The sequence below is a fragment of the Halichoerus grypus genome, chromosome 13 (assembly GCF_964656455.1).
Source record: "Halichoerus grypus chromosome 13, mHalGry1.hap1.1, whole genome shotgun sequence".
Lineage (NCBI taxonomy): Eukaryota > Metazoa > Chordata > Mammalia > Carnivora > Phocidae > Halichoerus > Halichoerus grypus.
In genome coordinates, this window is record NC_135724.1 from 80,122,782 (window position 1) to 80,141,847 (window position 19,066).

The window sequence follows — 19,066 nt, forward strand, 5'->3', positions numbered from 1 at the left end:
AAAACAATATTTATATTCTGATCTTCAGAACTTGATTCTTTACATGTGAAGGTTTGTGGGTATTTGCAAAAGTCATTAGCATCTAGCATTCCTAAATATGATATTATGGCCAATTTTTCCCAATGCCCAGCTCAATGACCTGGAGAAGAAACATGCCATGCTTGAAATGAACGCCCGCAGTTTACAGCAGAAACTGGAGACTGAACGGGAGCTCAAACAGAGGCTTCTGGAAGAGGTGAGTACAAAACACCTGAGAAGTAGAGCCAGCTGGAATTCTGAAGGTGAAAATATGTTGTGTTTAGGTGGTCAGATCCAGATCAGATGTTCAAATTTTGAAGTTTGAATTTTTGAGGAAGAGTAAGGTGGTCACTTAATACTTTTTTGAAGGTATTTAACACGTTCAAAGAATGTGTCATGAAGGTCAGAGGGTCTTTGTCACTTGTATCCCCCCCCCCGTGGTGCTTAAAAGAATATTGAGCACAGATGAGTATGTGCCAAATGGAAGTTTATTAAATATACGGGTGACTGAATGTTGAATTAAATTGTTCTTTTAAAGTTAATATCTAAAGTATATTAAGTTTTCAGGCTGATAAACATCTATGCAAATTAGCTTCATGCACAGGGCAGGGACTTGATCAGATTTATGCTGAGTACTAAATTTCATGAAGACTTTTGCTCATTCATTTAATTCAATTAAAAAAAATTATGCCCTGCCTTTGAGACATGGAATGGAAAGCTCAAATTGGTCTCCCGAACCCATCCCTTATATTATTTCCTGGACCTTTTAACAGAATTCTGAAAATCTCTCTTTAAGTTGATGACTACTTCCCACCCCCAACCAAAGCCCTCCCTTACATATTGAATCACTTATGATTCTGCTTTGTTCATTAGAATTGACCAACCAGGACAAATATACTTTATAAAGATATTTAATGAGAAACAGGACTCCAAGAGTGTTCTGTTTAACCCATAGTGAACCTGATAGTTCAATTAACCAGAATACCTATTCTGGTTCGTTGAGGTTTTATTATATGATACCTCCCGAGGGACTGTGCTGATAGAAATAATACTGCTAAATTATTAACTTTGAAAAGTGTGGTGCAAATTTTGCAGGTGAGTATGAAATATTTTACAGAATGAGACCTGAAAAAAAATGGATGGGAATTTGGGAGAGTTCTGGAGGTGGATGGTGGTGATGGTTGCATAACACTGTGCATGTCCTTAGAGCCAGTGAACTGTCCACTTAAAAATGGTGAAAATTATAAATTTTATGTATATTGTATCACAGTAAAGATTTTTACAATAAAATTAATTATACACACACATGGGTGGGAAGTTCACCAAAGGCAGCGTTAAGAACGCTGTCATAGGGGCGCCTGGGTGGCTCAGTCGTTAAGCATCTGCCTTCGGCTCAGGTCATGATCCCAGGGTGCTGGGATCGAGCCCCACATTGGGCTCCCTGCTCAGTGGGAAGCCTGCTTCTCCCTCTCCCACTCCCCCTGCTTGTGTTCCCTCTCTCGCTGTGTCTCTCTCTCTGTCAAATAAATAAATAAAATCTTAAAAAAAAAAAAAAAGAACGCTGTCATAAAAATTTAAAAATCTACATGGTGGTCAAGTAGAGAATGATGGTCTTTTATCTGGAATGAATAGGCAATGTCCCCGCTTTAGGCACATGTTGGAAACAGAACAGAAATAATCAATGATCTTGCCTGTCCTATTTTCCTTCCGAAGAAAGAGAGTTGGCTCTGACAGCTCAATACTTTGGTCCAAGGTTACATGGTGAGTCAGTGACAAGGCTTGGAATAGCATACTGGGATCCTGATTCAGTCCCCTCTTTCTCACTTCTAAACGACACGAGAACGTTTCCAGCTTCCCAGTCTGTACCTCACAGATAGATTTTTGAGCAGAGACATCTGGCTGACGTGGAGTTTGAGGCAGATTTCACTGACAGTTGAAACCATTACGAAACAAAGAATGATATTTACTGTCCAGCATGTAGCGAGGATCCTTGGTCGTGGTGTGCATTTTATAAGCATGTGACCAAGGGCTTAACCTGAATGTCGTCTGTTTTTTTCTGAATCATTTTTTAAATGTAAACACCTGACTAATCATCATCACAATGAAAACATAAAACATTTTCATCATCCAAAAAAGATCCCTATGCCCCTTCTAGTTGATACCTTCTGACCCTGGCCCCAGGTATCCACTGATCTGCTCTTTGTCACTACCGATAGCTTTTCTTTTCTTTTTTTTTTAAGATTTTTATTTTTATTTTTTTATTTATCTGACAGAGAGAGCACAAGCAGGCAGAGCAGCAGGCAGAGGGAGAGGGAGAAGCAGGCTTCCCGCTGAGCAGGGAGCCCGACGTGGGGCTCGATCCCAGGACCCCGGGATCATGACCTGAGCCGAAGGCAGACGCTTAACTGACTGAGCCACCCGGGCGCCCCCCGATAGCTTTTCTTTTCTAGAATTTCCTAGAAGTGGGGTCATAGTATATATACTCCTTGTATCTGGATTCTTTATTTTTTTAATTTTTTTAAAAGATAATTTTATTTTAGAGAGTGTGTGAGTGGGGGGAGGGGCAGGGGGGAGAGGGAGAGACAGTGAATCTCAAGCAGACTTCCCAGTGAGCATGGAGCGCGATGCGGGGCTCCATCTCATGACCCTGAGATTATGACATGAGCCGAAACCAAGAGTCAGATGCTTAACCAACTGAACCACCCAGGCGCCCCTGGATTCTTTGGTTTAGTTGAGCATGTTTTTGTGATTTATCCTTGTTGATGAACGTACTAGCAGTTCATTGCTTTTTATTGCTAAGCAGTAATTGATTGTATGGGTATACCATAACTTATCCACTCACCTGCTGATGAACCTTTGAATAGTTTCTGGTTTTTAGTTACTATGAATAAATCTATGAAAACTTGTGTGCACATCTTTGTGTGGATATGTTTTCATTCCTCTAGGAGGAGCATTGCTGGGTCACATGTGTATGTTGATAACAAAGTGGTTGTTCCATTTTGCAGTTCCAATCCCATAATGCTTAGTATTGTTTAGCCTTTCTCGTGTGTATATTACAATATCACATTGTGGTTTTAATTTGCATTTCTTTAATAATGAAAGATGAACATCTTTTCATGTATTTGTCATTCATATATCTTCTTTTGGAAAGTGTAAGTTCAAATCTTTTGGGTAGTTACTTCAAAGTTGTTGAAGATTTCTTGATACTACTCTTTGTCAGATGTATGGATGCTGGATCTTTCAGCCAGTTTGTAGCTTGCCTTGTCTTTTAAAACGGTGTCTTTCAAAGAGCAAACGTTCTTAATTTTTATGAAGTCAAATTTATCAGTTTTTAAAAATGGTTTGTGTTTTCTGTGTCCTATTTAAGAAATCTATGCTTATCCTAAAGTTGCAGATATTTTCTTCTCTCTGTACTACTAGAAGTTTTATAGTTCTAGCTTTTATATGTAGGGCTAGGATGTATTTTGAGTTAACTTTTATGTATGAGAGGAGAGGTTCACTGTTTTCCATAGAACTGTCCTGTTACTCCAGTACCATTTGTTAAAAGACTCTTTTCCTCATTAAATTTTCTTGACATCTTTGTCACAAAGCCATCTACATGTCTATCTTATTCCATTACCAGACCATCTGATTATAACACATCTTGAAATCAAGAGAGATTATTGTGTGTGTGTGTGTGTGTGTGTGTTTATCATGATAAGTGTACTCTTTAATGCCCATCCCCTATTTCTCCCATCCTCCCACTCACCTCCCCTCTGGTAACCATCAGTTTGTTCTCCATAGTTAAAGAGTCTGTTTCTTCATTTGTCTCTCTCTCTTTCTTTTTTTGTATTTGCTCATTTGTCTTCTTTCTTAAATTAACCCAAGTGTCCTCTTCATTAGGTACAGAGACTTGTAAATGGGGCCAGAATCACAGTCTCAGAGTTGGGAAGAGTTTTTTATGTCATGGAGCCCAGATTCCCAGCCCTTGTTCCATTGTCCCCTTCATCCCTGCCCTTGGCAGACTTTGCTAATGGATATCTCTCCCAAATCTTTCCTCTTGGGCCCGAAATGGCTTTGGAAGCTTTTTTTTTTTAAAGATTTTATTTATTTGACAGAGAGAAAGATAGCGAGAGCAGGAACACAAGCAGGGGGAGTGGGAGAAGGAGAAGCAGGCTTCCCTCCAAGCCGGGAGCCCGATGTAGGACTTGATCCCAGGACCCTGGGACCATGGCCTGAGCCGAAGGCAGATGCTTAACAACTGAGCCACCCAGGTGCCCCTGGAAGCTTTTTTGACATGGCCCTTGATAGCCACTATCAGTCCGTTGGAAGTAATGCCAAAGGTGAAAGTCCATTTGCAAATTCTGGTCAAATTAACCTCATGTCTAAGGCAGAGAATCCCTTCCCCAACATTCCCCACCAGTGGGCCTGGTTGAACCTCGGCCTGAGTGCACAGTGCCTGTGGACCTCCCAACCCAGTTTTTCCGGCAACTTTAATTCTCAGAAAGTCCTGTCTAATTTCCATTAAAGCCTATAACTTCCAACCAATGGTTCTATTTCATTGAAACATTTGAAAATAGAGCAGTCTGATATTTCCAACCAAAATAGGAGAGTAATGCTGACTAATGATCAAATTACTTGAGTAATAATTTAAAAATGAATGTTTCATTAGCAATTGCTGTGTGCCAGGTGCCTTTCTGAGTACTTTCCATGACTTGGCTCCTACGGCCTTCGTGACAGTTCTACGAGAAAAACTACTTCTATTATCTCTGCGACAGTCAGTTGGATACCGACGTCGCTCTCCCACTGCAGACCGCCTTCCCTTTCCTAAGAGAAACATTTCAAGTCCCTCCAAGTTTGAAATGTTCTTTTCTGGTAGATTTATCTTTCCAAAGAGAGTTTCTAGAAGTCTGAGTGGTCTGAACAACATGGAGTACAGTGGGACATCTCCAGCTCCATTCCAGGCTCTGTAAGCCTCTGCCAATTACCCACTGACCTGTCACATCGCCACCAACCCTTCCATAAGGTGGTTTTGTTTTTTTTTTTAAAGATTTTATTTATTTATTTGAGAGAGAGCACAAACAGGGTGGGACAGGGGAGGGACAGAGGCAGAAGGAGAGGGAGAAGCAGACCCCCCACTGAGCAGGGACCCTCCCCTCCCCCTGCCACACAGGGGGCTCCATCCCAGGACCCCGAGATCATGACCTGAGAGCCGAAGGCAGACACTTCACCGACTGAGCCATCCAGGCGCCCTTATCAGTCAGTGTCTTTAAAAATCCCATCCTTTTAGGGGCGCCTGGGTGGCTCAGTCGTTAAGCGTCTGCCTTCGGCTCAGGTCATGGTCCCAGGGTCCTGGGATCAAGCCCCGCATCGGGCTCCCAGCTCCACGGTAAGCCTGCTTCTCCCTCTCCCACTCCCCCTGCTTGTGTTCCTGCTCTCGCTATCTCTCTCTCTGTCAAATAAATAAATAAAATCTTAAAAAAAAAAAAAAAAAATCCCATCCTTTTGAACTTTCTCTGGTTGGTTTTGATCCATCCTTTGAGCCACCAGGGTTGTCAGGTGTTCTGGTTCTGTGATCCAGTTCCTTGGTGCGTCCTGCCAGTCTCCTGTCACCCTTGTGAAACCCTTGGACAGATGAAAGCACAGAGCTAATGCTCTCCTTTCAGTCCGACACTGACCCGTGAATAGCCCCCATTTGCCTCTCTCTGGGAAGCAGGTAAATGGTTTTGAAAAGCATTCCACCGAGCAGCAACCTGCCACTCTCACTTGTTTTTTTATTATAGTGAATAAGCAGCCTGTTTCTTGGAAGGCTAACGGACAATTGATGTGTTTGTTCTAGAGAAATATTTTGGGCCCGGCTGTCACCAACCCGATTCTTGTCTCCAGCTCCTTATTCTCTGCTTCCTGCCTAGTAATTAATGTTGTCCTAAAATAGTGGGAAGAAACTAAAGAGGGTAATTTGCGAAAATCACTTGCGCCGTAGGGGACTGATAGCTCCCTTTAAGAGGTAATCTTAGCTGTTTTCTCTGCTCCCCCCTCCCCATATTTTAGGGGTTTCTGTGGTTTGATTCAGAAATTCCAGGTTGGCATACAGGGCAGGTGATCTCTGGTTGCTGACAGTATCTCTTGCTTTACAGAGGACTGATGCGGGGAGGCTGGGAGAGGAGGTCCGCATGGGGAAGACAGCTGGGCTAGGGACAGATGGGGTAGGGAGAGGGGAGCCTGAACTGGATGGAGGGAAGGGGAGACAGACTGCTAAAGCTCCTTGAGCATCTATGGTACTCTGGGCATGGCGCTCAGTATATCACCCAATCAGGGGAGGCATTGTACCCACTTTCAGGTGAAGACACTGAGGCTTCTAGAGGCAATATGAGCTTCCCCTCAGGTCCTATGACCCATACGTGTTAGAGTCCTCATTTACACTAGGGTCCGTAGCATTCCAAAGCCCACGTTCGTTCCACCACACCGTGATGCCTCAAGGAATCCGCTTCCCCTCCAGAGGAAGGGCTGTTGAGGAGTAGAGATGGAAAGAAAAAAAAACATAGGTGGAGGGAAGCGAAATGGGATGAAGAGGCAAGTTCTGAGGTTGTTGGTAGCTCTCGGCCTTCGGGGGCTGAGAGCGTGGAGATTAGCCGTTGCCTGCTGGGAAATGCCCGTGGTGGTATTTACTGCTCTTCAGGAGCTCTGCCCTTGAGTCTGCAGAGAGTCTAGGCCACCACGGGAGGGGGTATTAGGGCCACCTCCAGGGTGGTTAGATTGTCACGCCGGGGTCGGATGCCATCAGGCGGTGTCTCCTCAGGGTAGCTGCTCTCTCCTGCTTTTTTAGAAACAGAAGCATTTTAGGAAGGAGAGCCATAAAACCAGCGTCTTTATAGCCCGCTTTATTTTCTGGTTGACTTCCATTGTAAAAATTGGAGAGAGATTTCCAGCACAAAACTATTTCCAAAACACTAAAGTGATTCCGCCCCCCTCCCCACCCCGGGTTTTACTGACTCTTGTGCTGAGTCTGGGCTCTTCTCTTCCTTCCTCCCCACACTGCAAAAGTATCTCCTATGATTGTGGCTATTTGTGTCCTGGTTGGGGGTCCCTCACCCTGACAAGGCGCTCCTTAAGTTAGAGGTGACATGATTCCCCTTTGTGCATCCACAGTGCCTGAACAAAGTGGTTTCTTGTGGTCGCAAATGAGACCTTAAAAAGCAAAGCGAAGGACAAATTGGAGCTTAGCTGTCACTGCAGTAATTCGCAGCATCTTTGATGTCAATTCACAGGGGGGCAATGTCCTTAATTGTAACTGACTGGAAAGACAGACACACCAGCCTGGCCTTCCTCTTACAGTGGGGGTCCTGTGACTTGCTGGCCGTCAGAGATTTCTGGGCAAATTCTTTTTAACTGTGCCCATGCATCCATCTGGGACAGAAGACGGAGATGATTTCAGAAGCCGAAATTTGGTGCCGTGCCTGCAATTAGTTTGGTAACAAGAACAGTGGGGGAACGAGTTGTATTGTCTGTGGTATCGAGACTCTGTTTGGCCTTTCTCCCCACTAGCAAGCCAAATTACAGCAGCAGATGGACCTGCAGAAGAATCACATCTTCCGTTTGACTCAAGGGCTGCAAGAAGCTCTGGACAGGGCTGATCTGCTGAAGACCGAAAGGAGCGATCTGGAATACCAGCTAGAAAACATTCAGGTGAGAACCAGCAAAGGGAATTTACTTAAAAATTGTCTGCGGAGGCAAAGCATCCTGGCCAAAAGCCATCTGGTGAAAAGTTCATTTTCTTTATATTGTGTATTTTTGTGTGTTTTCCCCAAGATTTCATTATGAAAATTTCCAAACCTTCAGAGAAGTTGGAAAATACCTATAATGATCAGCTCTGAGATTCTAATATTAACCCCTGGCTTTTTTTCTTTTTTTTTTTTTTTTTTACACTTTTCCATATACTTATCCATCTATCAGTCCCTTTTTTAGTTTTGTTTTTGGCCATAAGAAAAGGACTAAGTAAGTAAATATTGGCCCAGTGTGGTCTGTGTTGAATTTTCATATGCTAGTATCCTCACGACCTAATTTTTTTATGTTCTTAAAGTACCACATTTAAAAGCATCCTTCTTTCGAGGGCTGAGCTTATTTTTGTTTTTATGAATTTTTAGGTTCTCTATTCTCACGAAAAGGTGAAAATGGAAGGTACTATTTCTCAACAAACCAAACTCATTGACTTTCTGCAAGCCAAAATGGACCAGCCCGCTAAGAAGAAAAAGGTGGGTCCTCGTGTTTGAAAAGTGGGGAGTTTTTGCTCGGTCATTATGATTCATTAAATACCGCTGTGATGGATAATTATAGAAACATCAAAGAAAACAAAACGCACATTCTCTTGTTTTATGTTGGGTTGAAAAGAGGTTTTGAGGTAGTCAGAACAGTCCTTACGAAGGGATGTCGTTAATCACGTCTGTAACACACTACTTTGTGTTCATGGCCTTTGGTGCCCATCTCTGATAAGGGAATTTTTTTTTTTTCCCATTTCCTAAGCAGCTGGGGTGGGGGTGACAGCAGAGAGAAAGGTTTATATGGATGTCATTGTACAAGACTCCAGAGGGATTAGCAGGTCACAGGTACAGGACTATAGAGAGACTATAGGTCATGCGTTCGGGATTCGAGAGAGAGAGAAAGGGGTTCTCAGTTCTATCGAAGGATTCTCAGGGCACATGTACGGGACTCTAGAAAAGACTTGAAATTACCCAGCCCAGTCCTTTTGATTGGCAAAGGCCTGTGAGGAGACCAGGAACCAGGGAATTGAGGTGACTTGCCTACAGGGCCTGCCTGGATAACTAGGCCCTCCACTGAGTGCTGCTCCATCCCTTTAAAATTATGATAGACAAACAAATGAAAAACTATGACCAGAAAGAAAAAAAAAAAAACAACAACTATGGACAGGGTTCTATGTAGATGCACCTGGGAAGATTTTTACTACACCTAAAACACGCTTCCCTAAACCACCGAACCCCAACCCCCCCTCCCCGAGGAGGTTTGGTCAGGTGTTCTCAGTTGGAAAAGGTCTCTGAGGAGCTTGCAGTTTGCTTCCAAAGGCATCCCTACCCCGGGAGAGCAGTGGCAACCCCCCTGGGATTTGGAATACGTGAGAGGGGGCTGGAGTGGGCAGTTGGTGCCCGTGGTCCCAGCCCTGCTTGCACTGTAAGGGGCAAGAGTAGCCTTCAGAGGCAGCCCCCTCCTGTGGGGGCTGCAGGGGAGGGAATATTCTGGCCTACCGTGTGACTGTTGGTGCTTGTTATGCTTATGATATTTAATCTTCTTTTATGATATTCAATCTTTTTTTATTTTAGCAGCGGATTGTTATCTGATTGTGTCATGTGCTGTAGCTAGGGTGTTTCCATTGATTTTTGGTTGTTAATTTTTTTTTTCCAGTCCCATTATTCCCTGTGTTTTCCGTTTTTCCCCCTCCGTGTCCAGTACGTGTTTCCATTTGCATTTTTTTTTTTTTTTTTTAGTAAACCCCTTGTTTTGATATCATTTTAGTATTCAGGTTTTTGGTCTCCCTTTTTTCTTTTTTTTTAACACTCATCTCTGTGTCTTGTAACTAAGCGTCATGAGACAAACGCAAAGCAAGAGTGATTTCCGAACCATCCCTCCTGACTCCATCCTCCACTTCCATTTTTTGAGGGTAAAGACTCAGGAAATGGCTCTCCTTCTTGGGAATGCTAAAGGAAGAGGTGGTGGCAGTTCAAGCATCTTGAACCCTCTTGTCGAAAATTTCCGAAACCCTATTTTTTTCCAGCCGGCTGGAATGGGCTGTGGCTCAGTCTCCCCTTCCCCCCCTTCACATGCCATTTTTACTAAATCCGCTTACAGTGAGTATGCTCCTGGCTTTCGTAGTTTGCTCCTCTTGAGTCAGTGTTCCTTTAGCTAGTTTCCAGTGCCAGTTTCCAGGAGTTAGGAGATATCTCTGTTTCCATTGCTAGGGTTTATTTAGTCGACGGAAAGAGGACCCTGCTTTGCCCACACAGGTTCCTCTGCAGTACAATGAGCTGAAGGTGGCCCTGGAGAAGGAGAAAGCTCGCTGTGCAGAGCTAGAGGAAGCCCTTCAGAAGACCCGCATCGAGCTCCGGTCTGCCCGGGAGGAAGGTAGGGGCACTCCCTATGCCACGTCTGTGGAATAAAGGCAGAGGACCCATCTCAAGCAGATTGCTCGTACTCGTCCAGCATCTGTCTCTATGGGCCGGAAGCTCTCGGGGCAGACGGTCCCCAAGTCTGAAAACTTCACAGCATCCTTGGCATTGCCCGGTCGGCACGGTGCATGTTCTCTTGGTCTTGGGTCCTCGAAAGACAGCCCAGGGGCAGCCCGCTTGGTTTTGGCCTCTCGGTGACCCAGCTAACCGAAAGGCATCGGACTGGTCTCTCTCCAGCCGCCCACCGGAAGGCCACAGACCACCCGCACCCGTCTACGCCAGCCACCGCGAGGCAGCAGATCGCCATGTCCGCTATCGTGCGGTCACCCGAGCACCAGCCCAGTGCCATGAGCCTGCTCGCCCCGCCATCCAGCCGCAGGAAGGAGTCGTCCACTCCGGAGGGTACGTGCCCACGGAGCCACTGGAGTTCTGTTGAAAATCGTTTTTAATCGACTAAGGAAATGCAGACATACGGTAAAAGTGACAAGTAATAATACTAAGGGTAATAATACCAAAGAGTAAGAGGTTGGTCTTGTCCCCTGTCCCAGTGCCAGCTCCCTGAGTATCCTTCCAGCAGTAGTTCATGCATATAGGCGCAGGTCATGTGACTGCTGTATCTTATATAATTATATTTCAAGAGTATGAGAAAATTTAGGCGTATTTTCCTCAGCCCTTTTTTCTATTATAAATATCACAGCACACTACGCCGTACCCTGCAAAACACCTTTTTTTTTAACTTAAAATATTATCTCAGAGTGTTTATTAATTCCTGTGCATCGATCTCGTCCTCTGAGAGGGCTGCATGGTATTCACTGGTGTGGGGACATGGGTCACCCGTTAACCCAGACCCCTGCTGATGGGCATTTAGGGTTGTTTGCAGTCTCTCCCTACCAGGAGCACCCTGCAGTGAAACCCTGCACCTCTGAGAGGGCTGCAGCCAGAGGATTAGTTTTTGGGAAATGACTCACCGCGTTCAAGATTATTTGCATTTTGAGTGTTGGTAGTTTGATCCAGTTTATATTCTTACCAACAGTGTAAGAAGTTTTCTTTGCAGTCTTAAAAGTATTCTGTTCATCTAGAGAGGAAAAGGACTTTAAAGAAAAAAGGCCAGGTTGTGAGGGCGATCTGGCTGTGACATGTGACACCCCGTTGATGGCCAGCGTTGATTCGGCTGATGTGGCTGGCTAGGCAAGTGTCCCCCTCCTCCCTCACCGCTCCATGTGTGTGTCGTCCCCCCTGAAGCTGCATGCTTGGTCAAAGGCGGTGGCCTTCCCTGATACCGGAGGACTGTTCTTCGGTCAAGGGCATACGAGTAGCTGAGCTCCCCTGCTAGAACCTTCAAACAAGCTCTCAAGGTCCATTTGTAGGAGAATGTCAGGTGGTCAAGCTTCCAAGACTCCAGATGCACCCGAATGCGGCGCTGCATGTGGCAGTCTGCCTTTCTTTAAAAAAAAAAAAAAAAAAAAAAAAAAGGCCAAGGAAGGTGGTTTGGAAGGTGTTAGGGGATCGTCGAGCAGAGCTGTGGGGTAGCGTCATGGTATCACGATGTAACGGGTGTTAGTGGCAAATCTTGATGGTGTGGTGGTGTGTCGGTGGTTCTTCTCCAGTAAATGGTTTTTCTTCGGTGATGATGCCCTCTTGTTTCCTATGTTTTCATAACACTTTGAATCAAAGAGCTTTACTCTTAAAGTCATCATTTTATAGTGATGGTAACACAGGGGAAGAAAATCCTTTCTGGCCATAGTAGTGTCTGTTGACCAGGCTCCGTAGAGCAGCGGCCTGAGAGGTTCTTCAGACCCCAGGCCCCTCCTTCCCGTGTATATTCACCGGGGCAGAGTGTGTTCACGTCATTCATTCCTTGCAGCTTTCTGATAAAGGATGGGAGGCCATGTTCTGTGGAGAACCCAATTTGGATTCAGAAATTTGGATCCCGAGCTTTGCTGTTTAAGGCTGTCTTTAATTAGGTCACTATGGAGAGAGGGCCTATAGCAACCTCGTTATTTTAACAGACTGGAATATAAATGTAATAATTGAATTTTTAAGGCTTAAAAGTTGAGTTTTTTAACCAAAGGAGGTTATTCATGAAAGAACAGGACATGAAGAGAGAATTCTTCAGGCAGTTTATGCATCTAATAATCAGAAATTCTGTAATTCAGAACTGATTTTTAAACTGAATTCTGAAAACTTCTAGATACGGGATTTCATCTGGAAAACAAAACTTTCATGATTAAAATATTTACATACATTTGACTTAAAAGCATTATGTTTCCTTAGGCCCACAAACATCTTTGCTGTCATATAGCCTGGCTTCTGCCAGTAATACGTTCTTTAAAAATACTCCTAATAACTGGCTAATGGAGATTTGAAGTTGATTCCTATAAATCTAGATGCATCTGTTAGTGTTAAAATAGTTTCACACTCTGTAACTAATCTGCTGTAATGGTTTTTTTACAGCTTTATTGAGATAAATTCACACACCATACAATTCACACAGTTGAAGTGTATGATGTTTTTTTATCAAGTGCACAGGGTTGTACAACCGTCGCATTGTAATTTGGGGACATTTTTGGCCTCAACCTTTCCCTCCCCCAAAAGCACTCTACCCTATAGCAGAACTCCCCATTCTCCCCTCTGCCCGGCCTCTGGCCGCCACTAAGCCGAATAGATTTGCTACTCTGGACATTTCAGTAAGTGAGATCATACCGTATTTTTTGTGTCTGGCTTCTTTCATTGAGCATACTGCTTCTGAGATTCACCCATGTTATAGCATTTATTAGTTTACTTTTTCCGGTTGAATAATATTCTATTGTATGGATAGCACATCTTGTTTCTTAATCCACTGATAATAATTTGGGTTGTTTCCACTTTTAGGCCATTATAAATAATGCTGCTGTGAACGTTGTATGTTGTGGCCACGTATGTTTCCAGTTCTCTTGGGGACATACCCAGGAATGGAATCGCTGGGTCATACCATTGCTGGGTGATCCTAAATTCAACTTTTCGAGAGACTGCCAAACTGTCTTCCGGAGTGGCTACACCATTTGACATTCCCACCAGCAGTGTATGAGGGTTCTAATTTCTCCACATCCTCACCAGCACTTGTTTCCTGCATATTTGATTCTAGACGTCTGGGTGGGTGTGAAGTGGAATCTCATTGTGCTTTTGATTTGTGTTTTTCTAATGACTAGTGATTTTGACCATCTTTTCATGTGCTTCTTGGCCATTTATTTATCTTCTTTGGAGAGATGTCTAGTCAAATCCTTTGCCCGTTTTAAAGTTGGGTTATTTGTCTTTTTATTATTGAGTTGTAAGAGCTTTTTATATATTCTAGCAACAAGTCCCTTGTCAGAGATATGATTTACAAATATTCTTTCCCATTCTTTGGGTTGTTTTTTTTTACTATCTTGATGGGATCATTTGTAACACCTTATGATTTTTTTTTTTTTTTAATTTTCCTTCAGAATTCAGTCGGCGTCTTAAGGAGCGCATGCACCACAATATTCCTCACCGATTTAACGTAGGATTAAACATGCGAGCCACGAAGTGTGCTGTGTGTCTGGATACTGTGCACTTTGGGCGCCAGGCATCCAAATGTCTTGGTAAGAGCAGCGGCTGTGCGTTCGCAGTGGGGACCTGCCTGTCTCCACCCGAACAGATCTATCTGATGGGAGTGGGTGGTTTTCTTTTCTTTTTTCTTTCTTCTTTAAAGATTTATTTATTTACGTTAGAGAGAGTGGGGGAGCAGAGAGGGAGGGGTAGAGGGAGAGAGGGGGGGACAATCTCAAGCGGATTCTGCGCTGAGCTTGGAGCCTGACGCAGGGCTCGATCTCACGATCCTGAGATCACGACCTGAGCCCAAACCAAGAGTTGGACACTCAACCCACTGCGCCACCCAGGCGCCCCTGTGTTTTTTCTTTTTAAATTTTTCATCCTGTAGTACATTCATTTTCAAGCTTTCAGTTTCAGTGGGAGGACACTATTTTTCCCCTGTTAAAGGAATGAGCTTATCCGTGTTTCCAGCTCATGTCTCCACCGCCCTGTGCAAAAGCAAAACACCTTGTGCTTTGCTAATTTCCAGCCCCCTCTTTTTGCCCAGGTTGCTCTCTCCCCACTTTTAGGCTGTGTGTTTGTCTCCAGCTGCACTGTGCAAACGGGTCCCTTACACACCTGTTGGTGGCGGCCTGGGGAGAAGCCGGGAACACCGTGTCGAGAACACTTGGCTCCCTCGTTTCCTTTCTCTGTCGGGGCCTGGCTTCTGGTCAAGCTTAGGGATTGCCTGGGTGTTGGGGCCTGGCGGGGGCTTGGCTGGCAGAGGAGAGCACGGGCCAGGGTCTGCCAAGGTGTTTTCTGCTTTTCTCCAGAATGTCAGGTGATGTGTCATCCCAAGTGCTCCACGTGCTTGCCGGCCACCTGCGGCCTGCCAGCCGAGTATGCCACACACTTCACCGAGGCCTTCTGCCGCGACAAAATGAACTCCCCGGGTCTCCAGACCAAGGAGCCCAGCAGTGGCTTGCACCTGGAAGGGTGGATGAAGGTGCCCAGGTATTGTCCGCGTGCCTCGGGCTGGGGCAGGTGCTGGTGAAGACACCACCCCAAAATAGGCCGCTTGGGAACAAGGAATATTTGGAGCCAAAGGCACGTGACAAACCCCGGTCTCAGAAGGACACCCTGACCTCCCCTCTCTCTTCCTGAAAGTCGGAGATGCGATTCCTGTGTAAAAGCAGCCCTCCCTTTTCCAGGAGGAAAGGCGGATTATCACCAGAGACAGGGAATCAGGGCCTACAGAGAGAACTCTGCAAGGAACCCTTGTTAAAGTAACCTTTTATCTTCCTTCTGTCTCCTGCACCATTTTAGTTGCTTTTTCATAATTACTAGTCTTTGTTCGAGCCAGTGTACAAACACATAGGCCTCTCCACTTTTGGGGCCTTTACTGTCTGGGGGAGACTCCCGGGAACATATAAATTAAAATTGTATGCTTCTCTGCCATTCGTCCTTCTGCTACCAGGGGCATTCCTGGGCCAGCCACAGAACCTACAAGGGGTAGCAGGAAGCTTCGCGGCCCCTGACAGAACAGCCCAGGCCGCTCCCATTCCTGAGCTTTCCCTGGGAAGCCTCTTGACTAGGATTCCCTCTCCCCCTCCCCGCCACTCCTCCCCCTTCCCTGTGATTCGGGCTCCACACCCTTGTTCTTGTCCATCCCTCTTTTCCCAGGAATAACAAACGAGGACAGCAAGGCTGGGACCGGAAATACATTGTCCTGGAGGGATCCAAAGTCCTCATTTATGACAATGAAGCCAGAGAAGGTAAATTAATAATTCAGGGGGAAATTTCGGTGCACGTGGTTGATGCAGGTCTCCCAGTCTTGGCGTGAAGGCTTTGTTTCTCGGACTGCGTCGCAAGCCTTCTACGATTTCCCATTTTTGAAATTAAAAACCAAATGACTTCGCTAAAGGTTATTGGTACGATACTCACGTCTATAGGTCTCCCCTCTGAAGAACCCGCAGGGTGCTGCCCTGAAGATTCTGCCTGCTAATACACCTTCAGAGAACTTCTGCCTCAGTCAACTAGCCCATAAATCCGCATCGTCATCAGAAATTTGACTGTGCTACTCATCTGACACACTTTATTTTGTTTTTATCTTCCCTCTCCGCCTTCTCTGCACACCTTTCTCCTTCCTCCTTTGTTCTCGTGTGCCTCTCTTTCCACGCATACTGTCTCTCTTGCCCTGTCTCTCTCTCCTTCTTCTCTCCCCTTGTTCCTGTTCCTGTTCTTTTGGTTTTCTCCCTGCCCTTCCTCTCTGCCCCAAGCTGGACAGAGGCCGCTGGAAGAGTTTGAGCTGAGCCTTCCCGACGGGGACGTATCTATTCACGGCGCCGTGGGTGCTTCTGAGCTTGCAAACACAGCCAAAGCAGGTGAGGGAAGCAGGAGAACCCACCGGGGGCGCGCCGGGCTTGCTCAGCCAGCGGGGCTGCAAGGGGCCACTCTCCTCCGCTCTCCCGTCTCAGGGGGGACTGGGACTTGCGTGCTTGGGAGCGGGGATCTCTGACACCTCAGGGCCTTCCCTCTCCTGGGCGTGAGGGAAAGCCACACCCAACCCCTGCTCTCTGTCCGATCCCCTAGATGTCCCCTACGTACTGAAGATGGAGTCTCACCCGCACACCACCTGCTGGCCCGGGAGAACGCTCTACTTGCTGGCTCCCAGCTTCCCCGACAAACAGCGCTGGGTCACTGCCTTAGAGTCCGTTGTCGCAGGTGGGAGAGTTTCTAGGGAAAAAGCAGAAGCCGATGCTGTGAGTATGAAGACGGGCGCTGGAGCTTGTCTTTGTGACGTGGGCTGACGTGGGAACTGACCTGAGTGCCGGGAGCCCTGTTGCTGCCTCCCTGAGGGGCGATGGTCCGAGACTGTCGTGACTGGGGCGCTTGTGTGACCAAGACACGGGCTCTGCGCTGGCTTGTCTGGTGTCACACGCCCTCCCTCTGCAGCCCTTTATAACAGGGGAGTCAGCGCCATTAGCGAGCGCTTGGGGCGCAACGGGTCTTGGTCATGGCGGCAGACATACTCAGACGGAGATCCTCTTCCTCGTTTACTCTGATGAGTTTATTTCACGACTTGAGTTGCAAGCACTTGGCCACGAAGCAGCGCAAAAGTCTGCCAACTCGGGGAGGGCTTTCCATAACCTTCTCCATAGCTTCCACATGATCTCCTCTGTAGGCAGGCTCGGGATCCTACTTCTCCTTAAGACGGCAGAACCGTAGGTGTGCCTTGATTGGCATCACTCCTCCGGGAAAGTTCCAGAATATAAGCAGGGCTCCTTGCTCATTGGCGTTTTCTCCACCCAAGACCAAACACTGGGCTCCTAGTAAACACGTTCGGTGTTTGCAGGGGCAAACTTCTTAACCATGAGCCTCCCGAGAGGAGCTTGGCTCACTGGGTGGACCTGTTTTGATGACTTGTTCTGTGGTTCCCTGTGCGAGCCTTTTATTGAAATCCACGTTAATATGTGCACAATAGGGCGGCGACTGTCTCTCCTACGAGCTTCTGCCTGCGTGGGTTCAGGTAAAGAGATTCAGAAGCTTTTGCTGCTTCGCTGCCGACCCTGGGCTTTGTTCTTTGGCTGCAGCCTGGAGGGGAAGGAGCCTTCCATGTGGCTTATTAACCCTCTGCGGGTGACATCTCTTTAGCGTCAGTTTATTTCCTACCGCAGAAAATCTCTCAGTGTCTACTTCACTCATTTATTTCTGCGTCCAAGCCGGGGCGTAACTCTGATGCTAATTAACAACCGCCCCGGAGGTACCAGAAACATTCACCTGCTGCCTTTTGAGCTCAGATCAAAATACGGGGCAAGCCAAGAGCAAATGTGTGTTTCTGGCGTTTTCAGGAGTAACCTTACTTTCTTCCTGGCACCAAACTTCTCTCCATTCTTGCTTTTGTCTTTCTGGATGGTTTGGTTATGAACAGCTCACACTTACTGTGCCTTGTTTTTTTTTTTCTTTTCTTTTCTTTTCTTTCTTGGTTCCAATATGAAAAGAAATTGCTTGGAAACTCCCTGCTGAAACTGGAAGGTGATGACCGTCTGGACATGAACTGCACGCTGCCCTTCAGTGACCAGGTAGCGCTGTTCTCCGGACACTGGCTGTAGTCCCCCCGAAGTCACGAGACAAAGGGCTCTTGCTTTTCCTACGCTTCGGGGTTGTCATGGGGACGTGGTTGTGCTTACGCTCCGCCTGTGGACTTCTGTTCCTGCAGGTGGTGTTGGTGGGCACTGAGGAAGGGCTCTACGCACTGAATGTCTTGAAGAACTCCCTCACCCATGTCCCCGGAATTGGAGCGGTCTTCCAAATTTATATCATCAAGGACCTGGAGAAGCTCCTCATGATAGCAGGTGGTAGGCCAAGGACGTGGCGCTTTCTTTTCACTGTCGAGGGAAACTATTTGAGACCGAGTGTCACGCCTGTGAAACACAAAGGCAGCCCTCTTGGTGGCAGATGGGAGCCAAAGCGGCTCTTTCCTCCGGGTCCCCATCGGTGCCCGAGCTGATGGCACTCTCGTCCCAGATTCACTCCCGTGGTGGCCTGTGTGGCACAGTCTGACACCCCCAAGGAACACTTCACCGTCATGCCGAGTGAGGACTAGTGAGCCCCGAAGCGTCATGAACGGCAGACCCTTTGATGTCGACGTCATGGTGACGTCAACGCCATCGTGAGCCGTGGCCTTCTGGGAGCTTGCCTGCTGTTAGCATGTGGCCTCTCACCTCTCTGGGGCCCCTCGGGGACCCCTGGGCTGTTCACCACTGTTAGCAGTTTGCCATATTTTTACTCTCTTCCTCTACAAACGCGCACGCACACACACTAACTGCTGAACCGTCTGAGAGTCCCTCGCAGCTGTGACCCCAAAGTCTTTAGCATATCAGCTAAGAATAAGAGCATTCTCTTACACAACCACGGCAGAAAAAATTTTTTCTCTCTTTATTGGCGGTCCTTTTTTTTTCTTAAGGGAAAACAGTAATTTTTGGCTCAGTGTTCGAAAACATCCACAGCCAGGTCTTGTTTCAGGTGTGGCCGGATGCCTCTGGGGGTGAAGTAATAGGGTCAGGAACTGGCCTTTCTGGGTCTTCCAACACTCCGTCTCTTTGCCTCTTCTGTTTCTTTCTTTCCGCTTGCTTGCCTCCCTTCCTGTTCTTCCTTTCCTTCCTTGCCCTCCATCCCCACCTTCTTCCCTTCCTTCTTGACTTTATTCTTTAGAGTGGTTTTAGGCTCACGACGAAATTGAGCAGAAAGTCCAGAGAGTTCCCGGATGCCCCCTGCCCGCACTGTCACCATCCCCACCAGAGTGGCACACTGGCCGTAACTGATGAACCCACAGTGACACATCGTCACCCTGGCTCCCCGGTTCC

At 46.6% G+C, this 19,066-nt stretch overlaps 1 protein-coding gene across 1 annotated transcript in view; it reads left to right on the plus strand.

The window, feature by feature from the left end:
* Window positions 1-19,066, plus strand: part of CIT (citron rho-interacting serine/threonine kinase) — a 161,943-nt gene that overhangs the window by 124,988 nt on the left and 17,889 nt on the right. The window contains exons 27-38 of the mRNA XM_078060910.1: window positions 131-235; window positions 7,543-7,683; window positions 8,142-8,249; window positions 10,011-10,128; window positions 10,410-10,574; window positions 13,634-13,771; window positions 14,534-14,714; window positions 15,384-15,475; window positions 15,980-16,084; window positions 16,293-16,462; window positions 17,702-17,782; window positions 17,920-18,055. Of these exons, the coding sequence (XP_077917036.1) occupies window positions 131-235; window positions 7,543-7,683; window positions 8,142-8,249; window positions 10,011-10,128; window positions 10,410-10,574; window positions 13,634-13,771; window positions 14,534-14,714; window positions 15,384-15,475; window positions 15,980-16,084; window positions 16,293-16,462; window positions 17,702-17,782; window positions 17,920-18,055 (1,540 nt within the window). The remainder of the gene's footprint in view (window positions 1-130; window positions 236-7,542; window positions 7,684-8,141; window positions 8,250-10,010; window positions 10,129-10,409; window positions 10,575-13,633; window positions 13,772-14,533; window positions 14,715-15,383; window positions 15,476-15,979; window positions 16,085-16,292; window positions 16,463-17,701; window positions 17,783-17,919; window positions 18,056-19,066) is intronic.